The sequence below is a fragment of the Leopardus geoffroyi genome, chromosome B2 (genome assembly GCF_018350155.1).
Source record: "Leopardus geoffroyi isolate Oge1 chromosome B2, O.geoffroyi_Oge1_pat1.0, whole genome shotgun sequence".
Taxonomy (NCBI): Eukaryota; Metazoa; Chordata; class Mammalia; order Carnivora; family Felidae; genus Leopardus; species Leopardus geoffroyi.
The window spans coordinates 53,554,407-53,573,430 of record NC_059332.1 but is presented as its reverse complement, the minus strand read 5'-3'; the positions used below and the strand labels follow the sequence as shown (position 1 = coordinate 53,573,430).

Here is a 19,024-nt window from a genome sequence, read left to right as displayed (position 1 = left end):
AAGGGTAGACTGACCAAGTGTAAATGTGAGCAATTATGCAGTGTGAGCGGCATATATTTACTTTAAAAATAATACTGTTGGGATCCTGTTAATTAAGCCAGATAGGATAAATAGGAAATTAGGGGCCCTCAGGGGCTCTTTTCCTCTCCCAAGGATGCCTGTTCCTTACAGCAGCCAGCAGCAGATGCCCATCTGTGTTTTCTTGTGCCCTGCCTGCTCCCACTTTGTTCAAGATTTACCTTCATCTAGAACTTTTGCACTAGGATAAAATTCTATCCCAGGCAACATGGATGGCCCTTCGGATTTAAACCTTTTCTTTCTTTGCTCCCTTCCTGTTTTCACTGTGTTCCCAGAATGTATACGGCATTGGTTTTAGTGAGAGAAACACCGGGACTGCCCATGGAGCCGTACAGACTCACAGAGGAGGTAGACAGTAAAGGGATAAAGAAACAAAAGCTAATTACAAAGTTCCAAGGCAATCAAGGTGCTGGGGCAGGGAATCATGGTAGTGGGACGGTGGAAGTATCTGGAATGTAATCTCTTCTAAACCAGCGACATAGAAGACTGGGAGTTACCAAGTGTAACTCTTTGGACTCTCTCCAGTTCTGTCCCACCAGATCAGGGAAGGCAAGAACGGCCCCTACCCCTCCTCTCCCTCTCTTTCTCTTTCCTGCAAACCTCTGGAGAAGAAGCCAGGATTCCCAGGCCAGAAGACATATTCTCTTAGGAAAGCAATTAATAGATTAAGCATCTAAAATTGGCCCACGTTATCTGGATAGAATTCTTGTGATGTGTATTATTTTACAATAAAGAATGTAATTACAAATTATTCCCTTCCTTTGGCTATTAATGAAAACTTGGTTGTTAGAAGTAACATCCTGGGAAGATTGATCTTTACCATTTGTGGAAAAGCTTTGAAAACAGGAGAAAATGAAAGTTTTTATATTTGGTAATGAAAACAAATGAATATTCTTCCATTGCATGTGGATGTGGGTTGTATGTATTTATAATGAATGATTTAGCCCCGCTAAAAAGGACATGGTCACTTTGTTTTATAATGTGGCAGCCAAAAATTAATGGAGCTTAAATGGGAAGGGCAGAAGCTCTTAGAAAAATGCTTTAAAGCTAATTAAACACAGCTTGTAGCAGCCAGATCATGGTTCATCCCTGTAAGCAGATTGATAAATATGAACCCTAACTCCTGGAATTCAAATTGAGGACAAAGGCTATATTTCATTGGGAAAAGATTATATTGTCTAAAGTATAATTACATTCAAATGCCCATATTTGTATTTTAAAGTCTAGTATAGGCCAATTCTAATGGTGATTTAGTCCCAAAGGTGATTTACTTTCTAAATGCCAAATTATACATACTTAACTTCAACCCAGGTGACCAGATACTCAGTTCTAACACTTGCTGGACTTATTATAATTGGTTTCAACCACGGAATGCTCCGTTTAAGGATTATAGTCTGATCATTCATTGTGCCAGACATTATACTATTCCAGGAGAACGTGAAGATCAATTTGTGAGGGCCCTGCCCTCAAACAGTCACACGAGCCAGTAGATAGTTTAGTAGAAATGTTAAGGAGGTAGGCACATGGGGTCTTGCAAAGTTGAAGAAGATGTGTGTAACACTACATGAGTTTGGGATCATCACTTGGCCCAATTCATTCTTCTTTTCTTTTTAATAATAGCATTATTGAGATATAATTCACATACTCTACTGTACAATTCACTTGTTTAAAGCACATAGAGGGGCGCCTGGGTGGCTCAGTCGGTTGCGCATCCGACTTCAGCTCAGGTCACGATCTCACAGTCCATGAGTTCGAGCCCCGCGTCGGGCTCTGGGCTGATGGCTCAGAGCCTGGAGCCTCCTTCCGATTCTGTGTCTCCCTCTCTCTCTGCCCCTCCCCCGTTCATGCTCTGTCTCTGTCTCAAAAATAAATAAACGTTAAAAAAAATTTAAAAAAATAATAAATAAAGCACATAGAGATACATTCCTAAACAAGCTGGTCTCTTGGCCAAATCCTGGAAGATTAATAGGAGTTGTCTAGTTGTTTGGCCTGGTAAGGCAGGAACCTGTAGCATATTCCACAGTGTCAAAGCAAAAGAAATCATGATACTTTACGAAAAGCTGACACTAGTTCAGGCTGCTTAGGATACATGAAAAGGATAGGATAGAAATAGAAGATGAGGTTGTGGGGGTGGGTAGCAGCCAAATCCAAAAGGGCCCCATAGGTCTGTGCTGTTCTCCCTTAAATCTGACAGCAGTGGGATCTTTTCAAAGGTTTTGAGTAGGCTAGTGAGTTGATCAGAGTTAGAAAGTTTAAAATTTTTTTAATGTTTATTTTTGAGAAAGAGAGAGTGTGAGAGAGAGGTAGACACAGAATCTGAGGCAGGCTCCAGGCTCTGAGCTGTCAGCACAGAGCCCTTTGCAGGGCTTGAACTCGCAAACTGTGAGATCACGACCTGAGCCAAAGTCAGACACTGAACCAGCTGAGCCAGCCAGGTGCCCCAAATTCAGAAAGTTTTAGAGAGGTGACTCTGACAGCAGAAAAGAGAATAGATAAAGGTGAGCTGAGGTAGAGGAAAGAGCCTTGCAGCTGTCTAGCTGGGCTGTGCCCCAGTACAACTAGGGCATGAACATTTAGAGTGGGAGGGAGTGAGGTGGGACTGGTTTGAAATGAACTGAAAGGTGGACCAGCAGGGTTCGAGGATCAATTGCATGTGTTACTTAATGATGAAAAAGGATGACTCTCAAAGTTCTGCATGGATGATAGCACAGGGAGGCCAAACAATAAATGGGAAAGAGAGCAGGGAGAGTAAGTTTGTACTGGGGGAGATGATCATACGATATTTTCACATGGGACTTGCTGGATAATAACAAAGACATTTAAATAGGTGTCCTGTGCTTTGGGTAATGAGAAAAGAATAGACATGTACAAATGGAGGCTAATACAATTCCATTAAGAGATAGTGGGTCAGATTCAAAGAAATTATAGGCGGATTTTGTGAATAGGGTGTACTAGGTTGAAAATGCCCCCCCCCAAGATAATCAGACCCTCTAATGCCTGAAACCGGTAAATGTTATCTTACTTGAATGAAGGGCCTTTGCAGATGTGATTAAACTAGGATATGGTGATGGAGAAACAATCCTGGATTGTCTGAGGGGTAGCTGATACAAGTTCAAAGGTGCTGAGAGCAGAATTAAAGTCAGAGGCAGAGGTGAGAACGTGGTGGCTGAGGTGGGAATGATACAGCTACAAGTCAAGGAATGCTGACAGCTACCAGAAGTTGGAAGAGATGAAGAATGGATTCTCCCCTAGAGCTTCTGGGGGGAACACAACCCTGTTAAGCTCTGGACTTCAGACTTCTGGCCTCCAGAAGTGTGAGAGAATGAAATTCTTTTGTTTCAAATGACCACGTTCGTGGTGACTTTTTTTTTACAGCAGCCACAGGGCAGTAGTACACGGGGGCTTGTTATCAAATCATTTGTGGAATGGACCCGTGTCAAAAGGCATGTGAGCACATGCTGATACCTATCACACACTTAGTAGTAGCACATGTATCGATTAAAACCATTTGGGATTAAAGCACATAGGTAAACAAGTTTCAGTGACAGTTTGTTTAAAAGCAAGGCTCCCCAGCCACAGATATCTTCTGATTTAGAAATTTTGCTAAACTGTCAAGTGTTTTTAAAACCTTAATGCATCAACTTCTCATTTTTCTATTTTTGTGTCATTCAATTTGGTAACTTTTGGCCCATAGGTCTTGCACGGTTGAAACAGTTTAAATGATAATTAATGTGTTATATATATAAACTGTGTAAAATGTATATGGATTTAAACATAGTTTAAAAAAATTGATACTATATGAATGTGTATGTATAAAAAATAATCTGCATGGTAAACATACAGTTTAATCCTGTTTTGGTTACTTGGCTTATTTTTTCCCCAGATTGGTTTTTGATGTCTGTTATGTTCCATTTTTTATCTGTATTTTATTTTCTCCCCTGAGCATGCCATTGTTTTTGTAATACATTATAAAAAAAATTGAGGTCTGGATTGTGAGTGGCTTACAGTGTTTCCTTTCTGTTCTGTTTTTAAAATATGTTAAGCTTGTCAGATGACATTTTCATTTTTGTGCCGAGGAATAGAGAACAATCAGATTGCTTCAAGGAATCCTCATGTGTTTTCACAAATCACTCTGATTTTATTTTGGGCAGTTAAGTGGATGGGATGACAGGGCACCGACACACCAAATTCAATTAGTTGAAAAACAAAAACTGGAAACATCCATATTTGACCAAATGAACTTTTAGGGCAAATCATCATGTTGACCAGCTACTTTCCCATGGCCCATTGTTGGTGGCCAAATTATCTGTGGTGTCAACATTTCCACTGCTTCTTTGTCATAGCTGTTCTTGTCCTGCTGCTCAATCCTGATGACATGCTGTATTTAGGGTAACATTTTTCCTCAGACGGTCTGAGGCGTTTGCTCGCTACTTCTCTCCTGATCAGCCAGCCCCTTGTGGCTCATGGCGAAGATGTGTAAGCAGGGCCTGGACTCCACTCTTTGAGCCAAGATCCCTGGAGCTCCATGAGGATGAGAGAAAGGATGGCACTTTTTCTGGAGCTATGGAGGTGAGCACACGTTTCTAAAATAAGGATGTGTTAAGCCTTTTTTATTCTGGAAATGTTCGCTGTATCATTTTTCTAGGAATGAAGATGTGGTGTTTCCTGTACTATATATTCGAGGACATTGGCTCATAGAGGTTTCTGTTTCCTTTCCTCATGTCTTTCGAAAATTTCTAAACCCCCATGTTGTGCTTGTGTGTATGGTGTAATGTTAGCTGCGGAACTGGTCCAAGTCATCATGTACTTAAGAGACGAGTAGGTGTTTTGTTTAATTGCCTTTTCTCTGGTGTGGTAATTTGACTTGTCATTTTTCTGCTTATAAGCCAAAGACATCCATAAACTTCTTGGGACAAAGTTAATGTCAAAAGGCTATGGTGGTTTCCCATGTGGAATAATTCACTTTATTATATTAGCAATGTGGAGGTATCCTTATTGACCTACTTGACTGTATTTTTTAATTTATATTGAGAAGGAAGAAATTATTAGGAAGAGAAAAACCCAAGTTCTGTTTTTGTTCCTATTTGATTGGCATTTGAGTAACAAGCTTTTTAAAATATTCTGTAGAGATTTGTAACATCTTTTTCCCACTCTTCTTTCAGGCACCAGGAAGGACACATCCTTGTTATGTGTTGAGTGAAACAAGCTTAACCCGATGTTTCCTGAGAATTTCACATGGCATTTCTTAGTATCAAGGCAGCTGGCATTTAACAACTTAGAATATTCGAAAAATTGAATTGTATTTATTATTGTAATAATCCCCTGCTGATTCCAGAGTGGGTTATGTTTTAAAACCTGATTGAGAGTAAACCCTTAGAATGAATTTTGAAGTTGGTTTTATCTAAATTAAATAATGTATAAGTCTGATTTATCTGCAGGAGTGATTAACTTTGTTCGGTGATATCTGTAGTTTTTTGGTTTCCCAAAATAAGGCCTTTGGCTTTGTAGTGACTATGAAAATATTGTATCTGTTTCTTTAAACATAAAAAACAAATAGCCCATTATCTGTATAAATTAGTTAATAAAATCCCACTAGATTTAACAAAGGATTCACTTAATTCTTTCCATTATAAATGATTCCACTGGCAGAGTAAACCAGGCCACCATCAAACAACTTTAATAAAGTGACTTTATGGATTTTAAATTTGGGGGCTCTGTGTTTATGGTACTGATCATTTTTCTGTTGTTCTGAAGAAATCTTTTAAATATGTTCATTGTAAAATTATTGATCAGCATTAAAATGGATTTATTTCAGTCTTTCTCTTGTTTGTTTCCTTATAATTCAAAAAGGCTTTATCGATTTCTGAAATGACAAGAGCGTTGAATGTAATTGAACCTAGGAAATGACGTGTGATTAGTTCTTAGAATGGTTAACATATAATATGGGTAAATAGAATCTTCATGTTGCTTACATAGGCTCACTTCTCACTGACATGGGGATTGATTACATCCACCTCTGGAGAATGGGTGACAGGAAGCTTACATCACCATATGTACAGGATATTTAGTCTAGGTTTCAAAGCTTTCAAGACTTTGACTTTAAAATTATGTTCTTTAGTCATACAGGGGCTGGGGTTGTTTTGTATACTTTTAATCTTGTTATAAGGTATCATATGATACTTTTGAATTAGTCCAAATACATTCTCCATTTTCAAAGCATGAAACTACAGAATTAACAGTGTTGTTTAAGACAAGGCATATTTATTTTAATACTGGATTCATGATCCATATTAGTGGCTATTTTAGCAGACAAAATGAGAATGTTTTCCATTCGTTCTATTTTCACAAGTGTGGAAACTAATACATTGTTGATGTGATGTGGAGTGCACACTTTGGTAACTAGATTATTTCATTCTAAACAGCTCTTTATATTTTAAGAAATATTTTCAAAATGCTTGAGTGTGGTTACCACATTGAATACTAGACAAATGTTTGATGTCCCTGAGAACATCAGAAAATCATTTATATTCTCAGTATGTTAGGGTGTGTAAAATACATATGGGGAATATCTGAGAAAGAGCACTTAAAAATACTTGTTTATACCAATGTGCATTTTTATTTTTGATGATGAGGTAAGCTCCTAATAATTAATTGATTGCCAATAGTTCTAGGTACTTAGATGGTTTATAAAAATGATTTCTATAATTTTGAATACTGAGGTGTTCTATTGTTTGAAATGTATGCTTAGTTAAGTCATAGCTGCTTTGCTGTTTTAATTTTGGTTCCTTAAAAATGTGTGGCTTTGAAATGCTTTTGGCATAGATAGATAATTCAGGGGTTGTAGGGGAAAAACCCAAGGTATGTTTTAACAAAAAAGTGTATGAATCATGAGTAGACTAGTATTTATGAATATATTCTAGAAGTCATGTAGTACCCTAATGGTTCAATCCAATGTAAATTATCAAATAATATTGGAATATTAATTTCTTTTAATAGTTTTATTAGAACATAGGGACTAGGATTTTTCAGTGAAGATCTCTTGCGGGTGAAGTATAAAGACTGATTTGATAAACTAATACTAAAATCAGGGCTAAAGAGTTTTATGATCTATCAGTTTTAAAAACAATGAATAATTTCTTTGTTGTGATAGAATTTTCTTTCTGCTGGCTACATAAAAAGAGTGCACTTAACTGATGGATTTAGGTGGAATATGGAGAACTTCTGAACAATGGATTTTAAGAATGGAATGACTAATCACACAAAATGGGAAACCACCATTAGAGAACGTTAGAATTGTTGCAGATTCTTTTTTTTTTTTTTAATTTTTAGTGTTTATTTTTGAGAGAGAGAGAGAGACAGAGAGCACAAGTGGGGGAGGGGCAGAGAGAGAGAGAGAATAAGAGAGAATCTTAAGCAGGCTTCAGGCTCTAGCTGTCAGCACAGAACCTGATGGTGGGGCTCAAACTCATGAGCCATGATATCATGACCTGAGCCAGAGTCAGACACTTAACCAACTGAGCCACCTAGTTGTCCTGAATTGTTGCAGATTCTTATTGAGATGTGGAGTCAGGTGTTAATATTTGCTAGCAATCACAGAATGTACAATACTGTATCCAGTGGCTTTAGATGGAACAATTGTTCTCCAGTTAGGAGAAATAGAAAATTTACTCAATAAACATATTGTACAAAGGTTTATATGAAAAGCCTGTGGTAGGTTAAGACTCTTAAATGCCATTAAAGGCAAATGAAGTTAATCATGAAAGGCTGAGTATTAAGAATTTTGATGAAGGTTAAAAATTGGTGGGGAAATGATCTATAGTTGTTTTTGACCAGAGAGACATAACATGGATTATAAGAATATTTAATTGGTAGATAATCATAAATAAAAAAACTCTTTGATGACTATTCTAGCTTAACACCCCAATGCAAATAACGTTCAAGAGTCTTTTTTTTTTTTTTTCAGTACATGTAGAGCAGTGTTTCTCCAGCTCTGATCCAGAGTACCTTAACCAGAATCTCCAGAGATGGTTATTAAAATTCCATTTCTTGGCCCATTCCAGTCCTAATGTATCAGAATTAGGAACTGAAACCAAGGAAACTGCATTTTTAATGGCTATCTTATGTGTGTCTGATAAAAAAAAAAAAAAAAGAAAACTAGTGATATTAAAGACTATGATACAGGTTAATCAAAATAAAGAAATATGAAGGTAGTAGAAAGACAAAGTTACCTACTCCAGAAGAAAAATTAATTTTAGTGACATTAGTAAATGAAAATGGAATTATTATCTTATTATCTACCTCATTATTTTTTAAGGTTCTATGTGCTTTAATATCTTTCTCTGACTAAATAAATTTCAATATTGCCATGAATAATAATATGAAATTATATTTCCAAATGGATTCAGTATTCTTGGTGTATTTAAAATCATTTATAGCTTTTTGACAAAACTTCAGAAGCAAATCTGTCTTGGAAAATAGAGATAAATCTACATGCAATTGAATAAGACTAAAGTTATTTATATGAAGATAGATAAATCCTCACAAAGATAGGAATTTGGTCACTTAAATTTATTTTGTTATAACTTGAATGAAACTTGTGGGTTATTAATTATCCTAGATATTTGCTTTGAAGATGTTTATAGTCTTTAAAAAAACAATTTTTAGACCTGATGTGTTACCATTTTTATTTAGAAAAGTTCTGTTACTTCTGTTACAGAGAAATGGAAGAAATGGTGAGGAAGAAATGCCAAATTCCTTTATTTTTTTTTCAAGGAAATTGCTTCTTAAACACAGTATTTATTATTCTTCCCTAGATGGGAAGACTGAGGCCTTTGTCTAACAGTATGTCTTTAGCAATGTGTGAAAAGTTATCTGTGAGAATAACCTACCAAAGTGTGAAAACTAAGCTAACATGTTACCCTCTCAGGTCACAGCAGTGAGTCAATCTCTGAGGTTGCACTGTACTTCTTGTTATTTTAGTGTTTTTTTTTTTTTAATTATTTATATTGAGAGGGAGAGAGACAGAGTACATGGGGTAGGGGTAGAGAGAGAGAGGAGAAAGAACCTCAAGAAGGCTCCATGCTGTCAAGACAGAGCCCAATGTGGGGCTGGGTCCTAAGCTGAAATCAAGAGTCAGATACCCAAATGACTCAACCACCCAGGCACCCCTATGGGTGGGTGGGTGTGTGTGTGTGTGTGTGTGCGCGCGCGTGTGTGCGGGTGTGTGTGTGTGTGTGTGTGTGTGTGTGTGTGTGTTTAGCCCAATAGCCACAACCATTAGAATCTTTACTTTTTTATTTTGAAAAATAAATATTTAGCAGTTGTTTATTGAATGACTTAAATGTGAGGGGAAATATATTTTTTTCTGAGAAAGTTTTGAAATGTAAAACTGTGGACAAACTTTTATTACTTATTGTACATTTAAAAAAAATGTTAGAGAGTATGAGTGGGAGGAGGGGCAGAGAGAGGAGAGCGAGAATCCCAAGCAGGCTCTGAGCTGTCTGTGCAGAGCCCAATGTGGGGCTCAATCTCACTAACCATGAGATCATGACCTGAGCTGAAATCAAGAGTTGGATGCTTAACTGATTGAGCCACCTAGATGCCTCTATTTATTGTACATTTTATTTTATTTATATTTATGTATTATTCATTTTTATATACCTTAACTTCTCTGAAATAGGCAAAAAAATATAGAAGTTGTGTTGTAAATTTCAAAATCTGCCTTCATTTACCCAAATTCCATCCCCATGCCCAGAGATAAGGATCGTTATTCATTTATTAAGATTCTTTCCAAACTTGTGTATACAAATGCATAAACAGAACACATACACATTTTTAAGATAAAAAGTCATGTCTGTTGAAATTTTATTTCACTTCACAGTATTATAAATGTTTTGCCATATCTGGATATTAGAGAATATAAAGTCTATCTTGTTTATAGCATGGATGATGTATTTCATCTAACTTCTCCTATTGATGTTATATATATTCCCATATACTATGCAATATTTTGGGGAAGGATGCATTCCTGTAAGTGGAATCGCTACTTCTAAATATAGCTTATGCCTTTATTACTGATTTTAAGCAGAAATGTCTAGTGTTTCACCAAGTATGATGTTTGCAATCGGTTTCCAATGGATTGAGATTTAGGTTTACCAAGTTCTAGTCTTAGGTTCTTAAGAATTTTTAGTAATGCGTGATAAATTGTGTAAAATTCACTTTCAGTACTTTTTAGATGATTTTTGTATTGTTCTTCCTTTAAACTATTAATAACTTACGTGAATGTATCATATGGGCATAGTTCTTAATGTTGAACATTCATTCCATCCTGAAACAAGCCCTGTTAATTCTCTGCTTTTCTAATGCGCTGCTATATTTGGTTTACTAACATTATAGTAAATCCATTTGCATTTGTATTCAATTAGATGAGCTTGGAGGTTTCTTTTTTAGGTATTATTCTTGACTGGATTTGTTATTAGGGTATGGTGGCTCATAATTTGAACTTCAATGATCTCCATCTTCATACCCTGGAGACATTTAAATAAATTAGAAACTATCTGGTCCTTGGATTTAAATTTTTTTTTTCAACGTTTATTTATTTGTTTTTTGGGACAGAGAGAGACAGAGCATGAACGGGGGGGGGGGGGGCAGAGAGAGAGGGAGACACAGAATCGGAAACAGGTTCCAGGCTCTGAGCCATCAGCCCAGAGCCTGACGCGGGGCTCGAACTCACGGACCGCGAGATCGTGACCTGGCTGAAGTCGGACGCTTAACCGACTGCGCCACCCAGGCACCCCTGGTCCTTGGATTTTAGGTAATATTTCTGTGGTAGGCAAAATAATAACTCTCTTCCTCCCCCTGAGAGATATCTGCATCCTAGTTTCCAGGACATTTACCTCACATTGTAAAGGGATTTTGCAGTTGTGATTTAAGTTCATTGACCTTGAGATGGAGATATTATCCTGGATTATCTGAGTGGGCTCAGTCTAATCCCAAATAATTAGAAGTGGAAGAAGATGGTTGAGAAACGGGTCAAAAAGATTCAACTCCAGAAGGACTTGACCAGCCAGTTGCGGCTGTTGAAGATGGAGGAAGGGGACCATGATCCAAGGATTGTGGTAACTTCTAGAAGCTGGGAATGGTCTTTAGTTTATAGTTAGCAAGAAAACAGAACACTTTGTTTGTTTCCCCCATCCCCCTGAACTACAGGGAATTGAATTGTGCCAGTAACCTGAATGAGCAGGAAATGATTTTTTTTACTACAGATTCCAGAAAGGAGTGCAGCCTTGACAAATCCTTGAATTTAGCCCGGTGAGACCCATGCATTACTTATGGCCTACAGAACCTTAAGAGAATATGTTAATGTTCTTTTAAGCCACTAAATGTGTGTAATTTGTCATGAGTCAATAGAAAACATAATTTCCTTTAAGTTTTTTCCTTTTAGTGAATGCTTTTTAGTGTACTATCTCCTTTTTCAGTATGAAAATAGGGACTTACATTTTATAAGCAGAGCAAAATTCACAGTGGGCTGAGTTGCACAATAAATATGATTTGGTGTGACAATACATGCATGTTTAAAAAATAGGTTATAAGTGAAAGATACATGGACAACTAATTAGATGTAATTTTCATATAATTGGTTTTTATTTTATTTTATTTTATTTTATTTTATTTTATTTTATTTTTATTTCATTTGTTTTCATCATCAAACTAGTTTCACCTTTGATGTTAAAATTTTTTTTGGTGACTTCTATCATATGAAAAATTTTAAAGAGTAATTCAGTTTCTCTAAAAAGTGTATAAATTCTAAGCAACTGAGTTGACTTTGAAAAATTCATTTTCTTTTTTTCCTTACTGAGAAATTCATCACACTTTGAGTTGTACGGTGAAGCTCCATGTACCAAAAAATATGGTCTATATTTTTTAGGTTCTCAGAGGATCATAAATTCTAAAGCAGAAAAAAGTTTTGGAACTACTTTCAAATAGAATTGAATGTGTCTCTATGTATACATTCATTTTAACTCACTAATATATTTCACGTGCATGATATCACTTGCTAATAATGTAAAGGGACAGGTTATTCTTCTGGATTCCTGGGTTCAGGGTGGTTATGTAACCTTCCCATGATGTGGGTAGTGCAGAGACCGTCCCTGAGTCTCTGAAACCTGTCCCCCTTCTCTTCTGAGTTTTTAGGTATGTTAATTTGTTAAACATTTGTCTCTTTTTTGTGTTGTCCCTCAAAATGATACTTGTACAATAACAAAGTTGTTTAGAATATCTTTTCAGCCTTTAAAAAATGTAGAGGGGTGCCCAGATGGCTCAGTCAGTTGAGCGTCCATCGGCTCAGGTCATGATCTCCCGGTCATGGGATCGAGCCCTAAGTTAGGCTCTATATTCAGCATGGAACCTGCTTAGGATTCTTTCTTCTCTTCCTCTTCTCATTCTCTGCTTGCTTGAGTGTGCGCTCTCTCTCTCTCTCTCTCTCTCTCTGCGTCTCAAAATAAATATACTGTTTAAAAAAACATAGAAATGCTTTTAGATGTCAAAGAAAAATGCCTGTAACATTAAGCAACTTTGTATGGGGCTCCCAGATCACTTTTTCCTTCTGATAATATCCCTGTTAACTTTTTATGTCAAACTGGTGACATTTTCTGTTGTATATAAACATGAGTATCCCAGAAATATTTACCAAAGCATTTTTCTGTTGAAATGACTTATCTTTGGATACTTTGGGTCCAGTCCCATGTGGGTCCTGATCTGTAGGCTAGGGAAGAATAAATTCATCCAATGTTACTCAGATTACTTTTTTCCCCTTGATGATTAAAGGCAGTTGTAAAACTGTGTTAAAGTATTCAGGGACATAGTAAAGCTGGTGATTTCCTTATTATGGGTTTATTGCAAGTATTTATATATTGGTTTCTTTTAGGTTTGGCAGCTATGTTTGTGAGTTACTTGTCTTTAGACTTCTCTTACCACAGAATAATCTTTCGTACATCATTCATAGTGGTCTGTCAGTTAGTGTGGAATTTTATAAAAGGATTGAAAACCATGAGGATCAGCTGAAAATATATTTGAAACTTTTGGTTATATTTTTTTGTGAAACAATCGTGATGAACTACATATAAATGTTTAAAAAGCAAAAGTCCTAAAGTTAGCCAAACAGGAAAAGGCGCAGTTAATGGATGAGGGGCAATACCATCTTGGCACCCCCAAGGGGAAGCCTTAGATTGCTGGAATCAATCATGGGTATACTGGGAGATTTTGGAAACAAAGGTAGAGAAAGGTGGAAAGACAAAAAAACAAAACAAAACAAAAACCCAACAACACAACAAACAAACAAAACATCCTGCATTGGAGAAGGAGGACGAAGTTTGAGACATGGGAGAGAATTGACTTCATCTATTTCACAACTTTCAAAGGTCAGGGAGGAGCTGTGAAAAGACAGTCATGAAGATGTATTCATTAATGTGCAGCATTGAGCTGAGCACTTGTGAGAGTTCATATAATGTACCAACTCTGTGATGCAGATCCCATTACTTTCATCATATAAAAAATGGGGATACTAAGATTCCACAGTTTAAATAACAGGCCTGGAGTCCATCAGCCACCAGATAATGGGCTGGCTGACTTCATTGTCAAAATTTGTAACTGCTTCCACTGTGCTTTTTAATAATCATAATAATCATTGTGATTTTTTGTAGCTAATAAGAACAATACTTTCAACATAGGTGCTTTTCCTTCATGAATCTTTAGGAACAAACACATCACTTCTTGATGTAATAGAAAACATAACATGCTTCTAATATATTGATAATTGTATATTAAATATCTCTACCACTCTACAAATTTTGAAAAATACCATTAATGGGGGTGCCTGGATGGCTCAGTCGATTAGGCGTCTGACTTGATTTCAGCTCAGGTCATGATCTCACAGTTTGTGAGTTCCAGCCCTGCACTGGACACTGTGCTGACAGCTCCGAGCCTTCTTGGGATTCTCTGTCTCCCTCTTTGTCTGCCCCTCCCCTGCTCATGTGTGCATGCATGCACACTCTCTAAATAAATAAAAACTTCTGAAAAACACCATTAACAGGTTAGATTTGTTTTTACTACACTGAAAATATTGCATTACTTACAGGCAGCTTGGATCCAAGATGCTCTGATTTCAGGGGTAAGGTAAATGCATTCATGGGACGTGAGAAAGTATCAAGTGATGTTTTATCTTTTCCAAGTAATGTATCATGGACACCTTTCTTCTTTGTAAAGTAGTCTTTAGGAAATAAGGGCCAAGCTTTTTATTCTAAAATATGTATTTCCATTCTTAATTACTTTTTTGTTATACATCAATGGTTTAATGGTTACAGAGAAGCTTTTAGAACATTTTTTTAATGTCTACATTTTTTCACCACAACATTATGCAGGATTTTCCAGTTGACTTTCTGCTCTTGCTCAAACCCAAACTGAAATCACAGAAGGGGGGGGGGGGAATATGCCCCTTTACTCTTACCAAATAAAATGCTTGTTTCTGTCTTTATTTACACATTATCACAGTTGCCTGAATCCAGAACCACACAGGCCAAAAGTGAAACATAAAATAGTTTGCTTGGAAAACATTTATTGTATGAAGTAATTGTTACTAAATACTTTGGATCAGCAAACTGCTAAATTTCAAGTGGTTTTGAATAATATTTCTGCTAGTGTAAAATTGGCAAAATTTAGTGAATTTCAATAAGTGGAAGCCCAGGAAAATAAAATATAGGAGAATTTTATTAACTAATATAGCTCTGATTGGTTTCAGTTCTGGTTAGTCTGTCAACAGTCTTGTATTCTAGGCATGCTCATGGTATTATGTTAGTTTTGCCAAGAATTGCTTTCATAAATCAGGTTTACATTTTCTTTTTTAATGTTATGTAGTTTTACATATTTTTGGTTGATATTTGTAAAGTAAGAGTTCTTGGCATAGTTGGGCATAAAATACATGACTTCATATCTCTGAAATATATTTTAATGTTTTACTAACATGTTAAGCAGACAATAGGAAAAAGAATTGTTTTTTCAGATCTGGAATCCCCCCAGAATACCCTCAATATCTGATATGCTGAAATAACATTTGAGGCTCTATTCAAATATAGACCAAGTTTAGTATTATATATTTAGATAATAAGATGTCAAATCGGATCCAGAAAATGCATTGTGGGGGCTCTCAAGGCTTCTGGGAGGTGGAGGCCAGGGTGCCTGGGTGTAACTCCGATTTTCCTCCACAGTGAGGATGTAGCCTTTCTGACCCTGAAATTGGCTTCAGAAACAGGAGTAGGGGTAGGATATCTGTAACTGATTCATACTGATATTGATTGTGTGAGGGCATAGAGACTTGAATAGTGATGAAACTAAACAATAAAGGGCACCATGCAGCGAGATATTCAGTTCCTCAGGTCTGACAGTATCATGAGCAATTGCACAACCCCTTTAAGGATTCGTGGGGCTAAAGGACACTGAATGGCCACAGCTGCACCTCTTTCATTATAGAACAATGTATGGGCATCTTGTATCTGATAAGAGTTTACAGATTTTATTTAAATTCAGAAATTAGTCTAAACCTATAGTGGGTTTGTGCATATGTGTATTTGAATGGGAGCTGATTACAGATGGTTTCATGCCAAATTATGGTCTATTGAAATGGAGGCCTTTATTTTAAACAATATTAGTCTTAACTGATTACATTAAGAATATGTATTTCCCACCTTGGAAAGATATAATTCATATCATTTTATGTTCTTTATACATACAAGTCAAATATTTTAATTTTACTTTATGTTTTAAGGTACACCATGCTCATATTTTATAACGTCACTTTAAAATGTATGCGGTTTTATGTCATTTTCTAGTGAGTATGTTTTTAAAGGTTTGTGTTTTCAACTAGACTACAAGCCCTTGGTTGATGGTCATTGCTCAGATACATCTTTTCTCTGCAAAGGGTATGGTGCTGTGGCAAAATAAATGGAGCCAAATAGAATCAAATTGAATTCCAATTTATGATTCAAGTTCAGATTTTAAAACTAGAACTGTATGCATGTGTCTTGCACTATAATTGTGGCTAACACATTGACCAGTATTGTGCTAATAAAATCAAGATGTGAAAATCAAGTAAATGGCCGATTCTCCCTGGAATAGAAGATAATTTGATCTCATTGACAGTGGCCTCTCCACCACCTGCCTGGCTTTTCTGAGGAGTACTGCTGTTCTTCGAAAGCCCTGATGATGCAGAGGGCTTTCATTTTTTTTTTTTTTTTTTTTTAAGAATAACTCTGATTTTTTTTTTTTTTCAACGTTTATTTTTTTGGGGACAGAGAGAGACAGAGCATGAACGGGGGAGGGGCAGAGAGAGAGGGAGACACAGAATCAGAAGCAGGCTCCAGACTCTGAGCCATCAGCCCAGAGCCCGACGCGGGGCTCGAACTCACGGACCGCGAGATCGTGACCTGGCTGAAGTCGGACGCTCAACCGACTGCGCCACCCAGGCGCCCCGAGGGCTTTCAAAGAAATACCGATGGGGCCCAATTTCCTGGTCTTTCAAGTTCCTTTTCCTGCCCGAGTCTGTCTACGTAGATATATACATACAAATGTTACTTATTTCAACTGCAGTGTCATCAAGAAAGGAGCTAAGAGAAATGAATAAAAATGAAAATTGATTAGTACCATCACTGTTTGCTTTGGGTGGTGAAAGATTATTTTGGTAAATTCATTGACTGTAGAATTGCTTTCTGGTTAACAAATGTGCTGTTATTTTCAAATGTATACAATGAGCATTAATATTCTCTGAAACTTGCTAGAACTTGTACATGTGGATTGTACATGTGAAAGAGCTCTCTGTATTTCTTTCTCAAATGTGATCTGCATATTCTTCATGATTGTGTCAGTAAGGAAATCATTAGGACAAAGATTGATGTATTTCATACAAGAAATTAGGTTTCTGGGTTTTTCAAGGCTCAATTTGGAGGATATTGGTTAGTCTTGTTAGTTTTTAATTATGGTTGTGAGACAGTGGGCGCCTTTGGAACTGTTGTACTGAATCTGAACTCCTATGATGTGATAGTTTTTCTTGCATTATTCATTTTAAATAATACAGGAATATGTTCAAATGAAATATCCTTCTTATTTTATCACTTATGTTGGTCTCAAAGAAAAATCAAGTTAATTAATACCCTCATAAGCTTTTCTTTCTGAAAGCCTTTATTTAAAACTTTAAATATCAGTGGATGTTCATATAATAATGAATTTCATAAATATTCTCTTTTCCAAAATTGGATTATTATCAGTAGCAGTATTATAGTGTAAGTGGATGATACAGGTTTGAAATTATGCATTATTTACCAATTAAAAATCTGATTAGGACTTAATCTTCTTTAATGATACAGTCTGTCTCTCAATCAATCAATCTCTCTTTCTCTCTCTCTATATATATAGTTTTGTTTTTTAATTAAGATTCTACTTTATTACTTTTTAGGGACTACCAGGATTTCCTGGAAATCAAGGATTAATGGGACAAAAGGTGAGTATTAATGAAAGTTGAAAGAGTTGGGCCTCGATCTGTTTATTAAAAGTGCAAAGTGTTGATATCTTCACATAGAATGCATTTTTACCACATTAGTGGCAATAGTTAATCGTTGAAATATGATATAATTTCAGAAAGTATTATTTGTCCTTATAATTAGTTTTTGTTTTGTTCTATACGGATAATATTAATTTGGATTTATACATATTCTTTCTGTTTTACTTGGTTACTTTTCTATCTTGTGCTCTTAGACCAGCCTTTTGGGATAATTTTCCTGTTTTCTGAACTATTTCTTTAGCATTTCTTTGAGTACAGATATCTTGGTAACAAACTTTCAGATTTATCTAATTCTAAATATGTTTATTTTACTCTTGCTTTTGAGAGATAATTTTGTAGGGTATACAACTCAGAGTTGATGATTATTTTCACTTAACGTGTTGAGGATTTTCTTCCATTGTCTCCTGACTGCCATTATTAACTATGAAACATCTGCTCTCATTCTAAGTATTGTTCTTTTGTAAGTGATCTGTCCCTTTCTTTGGGATTCTTTTAAGGTATTTTATTTGTTTTTTTGTTTTTTTGGTCTAAAACTCATTACAGTATATCTAGATACACAGCCTCTTTAGTCGTCCTGGGGAGAATTCAGTTTGATCCTGGCTGTGTGGTATTGTTTCCATTAACTCTAGGAAACATCATCCATTATCTCCAAATTACAATTCTTCCAATTTTATTCCTTCCTTCTGGAATTACAGTTAGAGAAATTTTATTCCTTCTCATATTGCCCTCCATGTTTCTAAAGAGTATCTTATTTTTATATCTTTGATTCTTACATTCTGGTTAAGTTTTTTTGATATTTTGCCCAATTATTCTTCCTTTACTGTGTCTAATCTGTTATTTAAGCAGTTGATTAAAAAAATACTTTTCTAAAAGTTTAAATTTTTAATAACATCTTTTTATTCTTGATAGCCTCTTGTTTCATTTGCAGTCCTAATAGTCTTTCATGATTCCGTTATTTAATTAGTAAAGATCTCATGTATTGTTCTTAATTCTGTTTTAACAATTCCACCAAATGCCCTTTGTTATTTCTGTTAACTCTCAGTCTTGTGGCTTGCTGCTTCCTCTTTCTTGTTGAATATGAGCTCATTGCTTCATGTTAATTGGCATGGGTTCTGTCAGCCTAATTGGGGCATGGGGAGCTGCCTCCTGTTGGTTGCCATGGGTACCATGTCAGCCCCCTTTAAGAGTCCTGGGTCATCATAGGTATTAAAGATTCCTGCCCTCTTCCCACTGTTAACCCACCGTTCAGTTTCCCAAGAGCTGAACATACATTCTAGATGCCTCTGGCCTTTTCTTGGCTTCTGCATCTTGACCTCTGGCAAGATTTCTGCATTGTTCAGA

At 36.2% G+C, this 19,024-nt stretch overlaps 1 protein-coding gene across 3 annotated transcripts in view; it reads left to right on the top strand.

Annotated features, from left to right (window-relative positions):
• The window catches only part of COL21A1 (collagen type XXI alpha 1 chain), a 175,946-nt gene that overhangs the window by 137,127 nt on the left and 19,795 nt on the right, over window positions 1-19,024 (top strand). For all 3 annotated transcript variants that reach the window (XM_045498591.1, XM_045498590.1, XM_045498589.1), the window contains one exon: window positions 17,579-17,623. In XM_045498591.1, coding sequence (XP_045354547.1) covers window positions 17,579-17,623 — 45 coding nt within the window. The remainder of the gene's footprint in view (window positions 1-17,578; window positions 17,624-19,024) is intronic.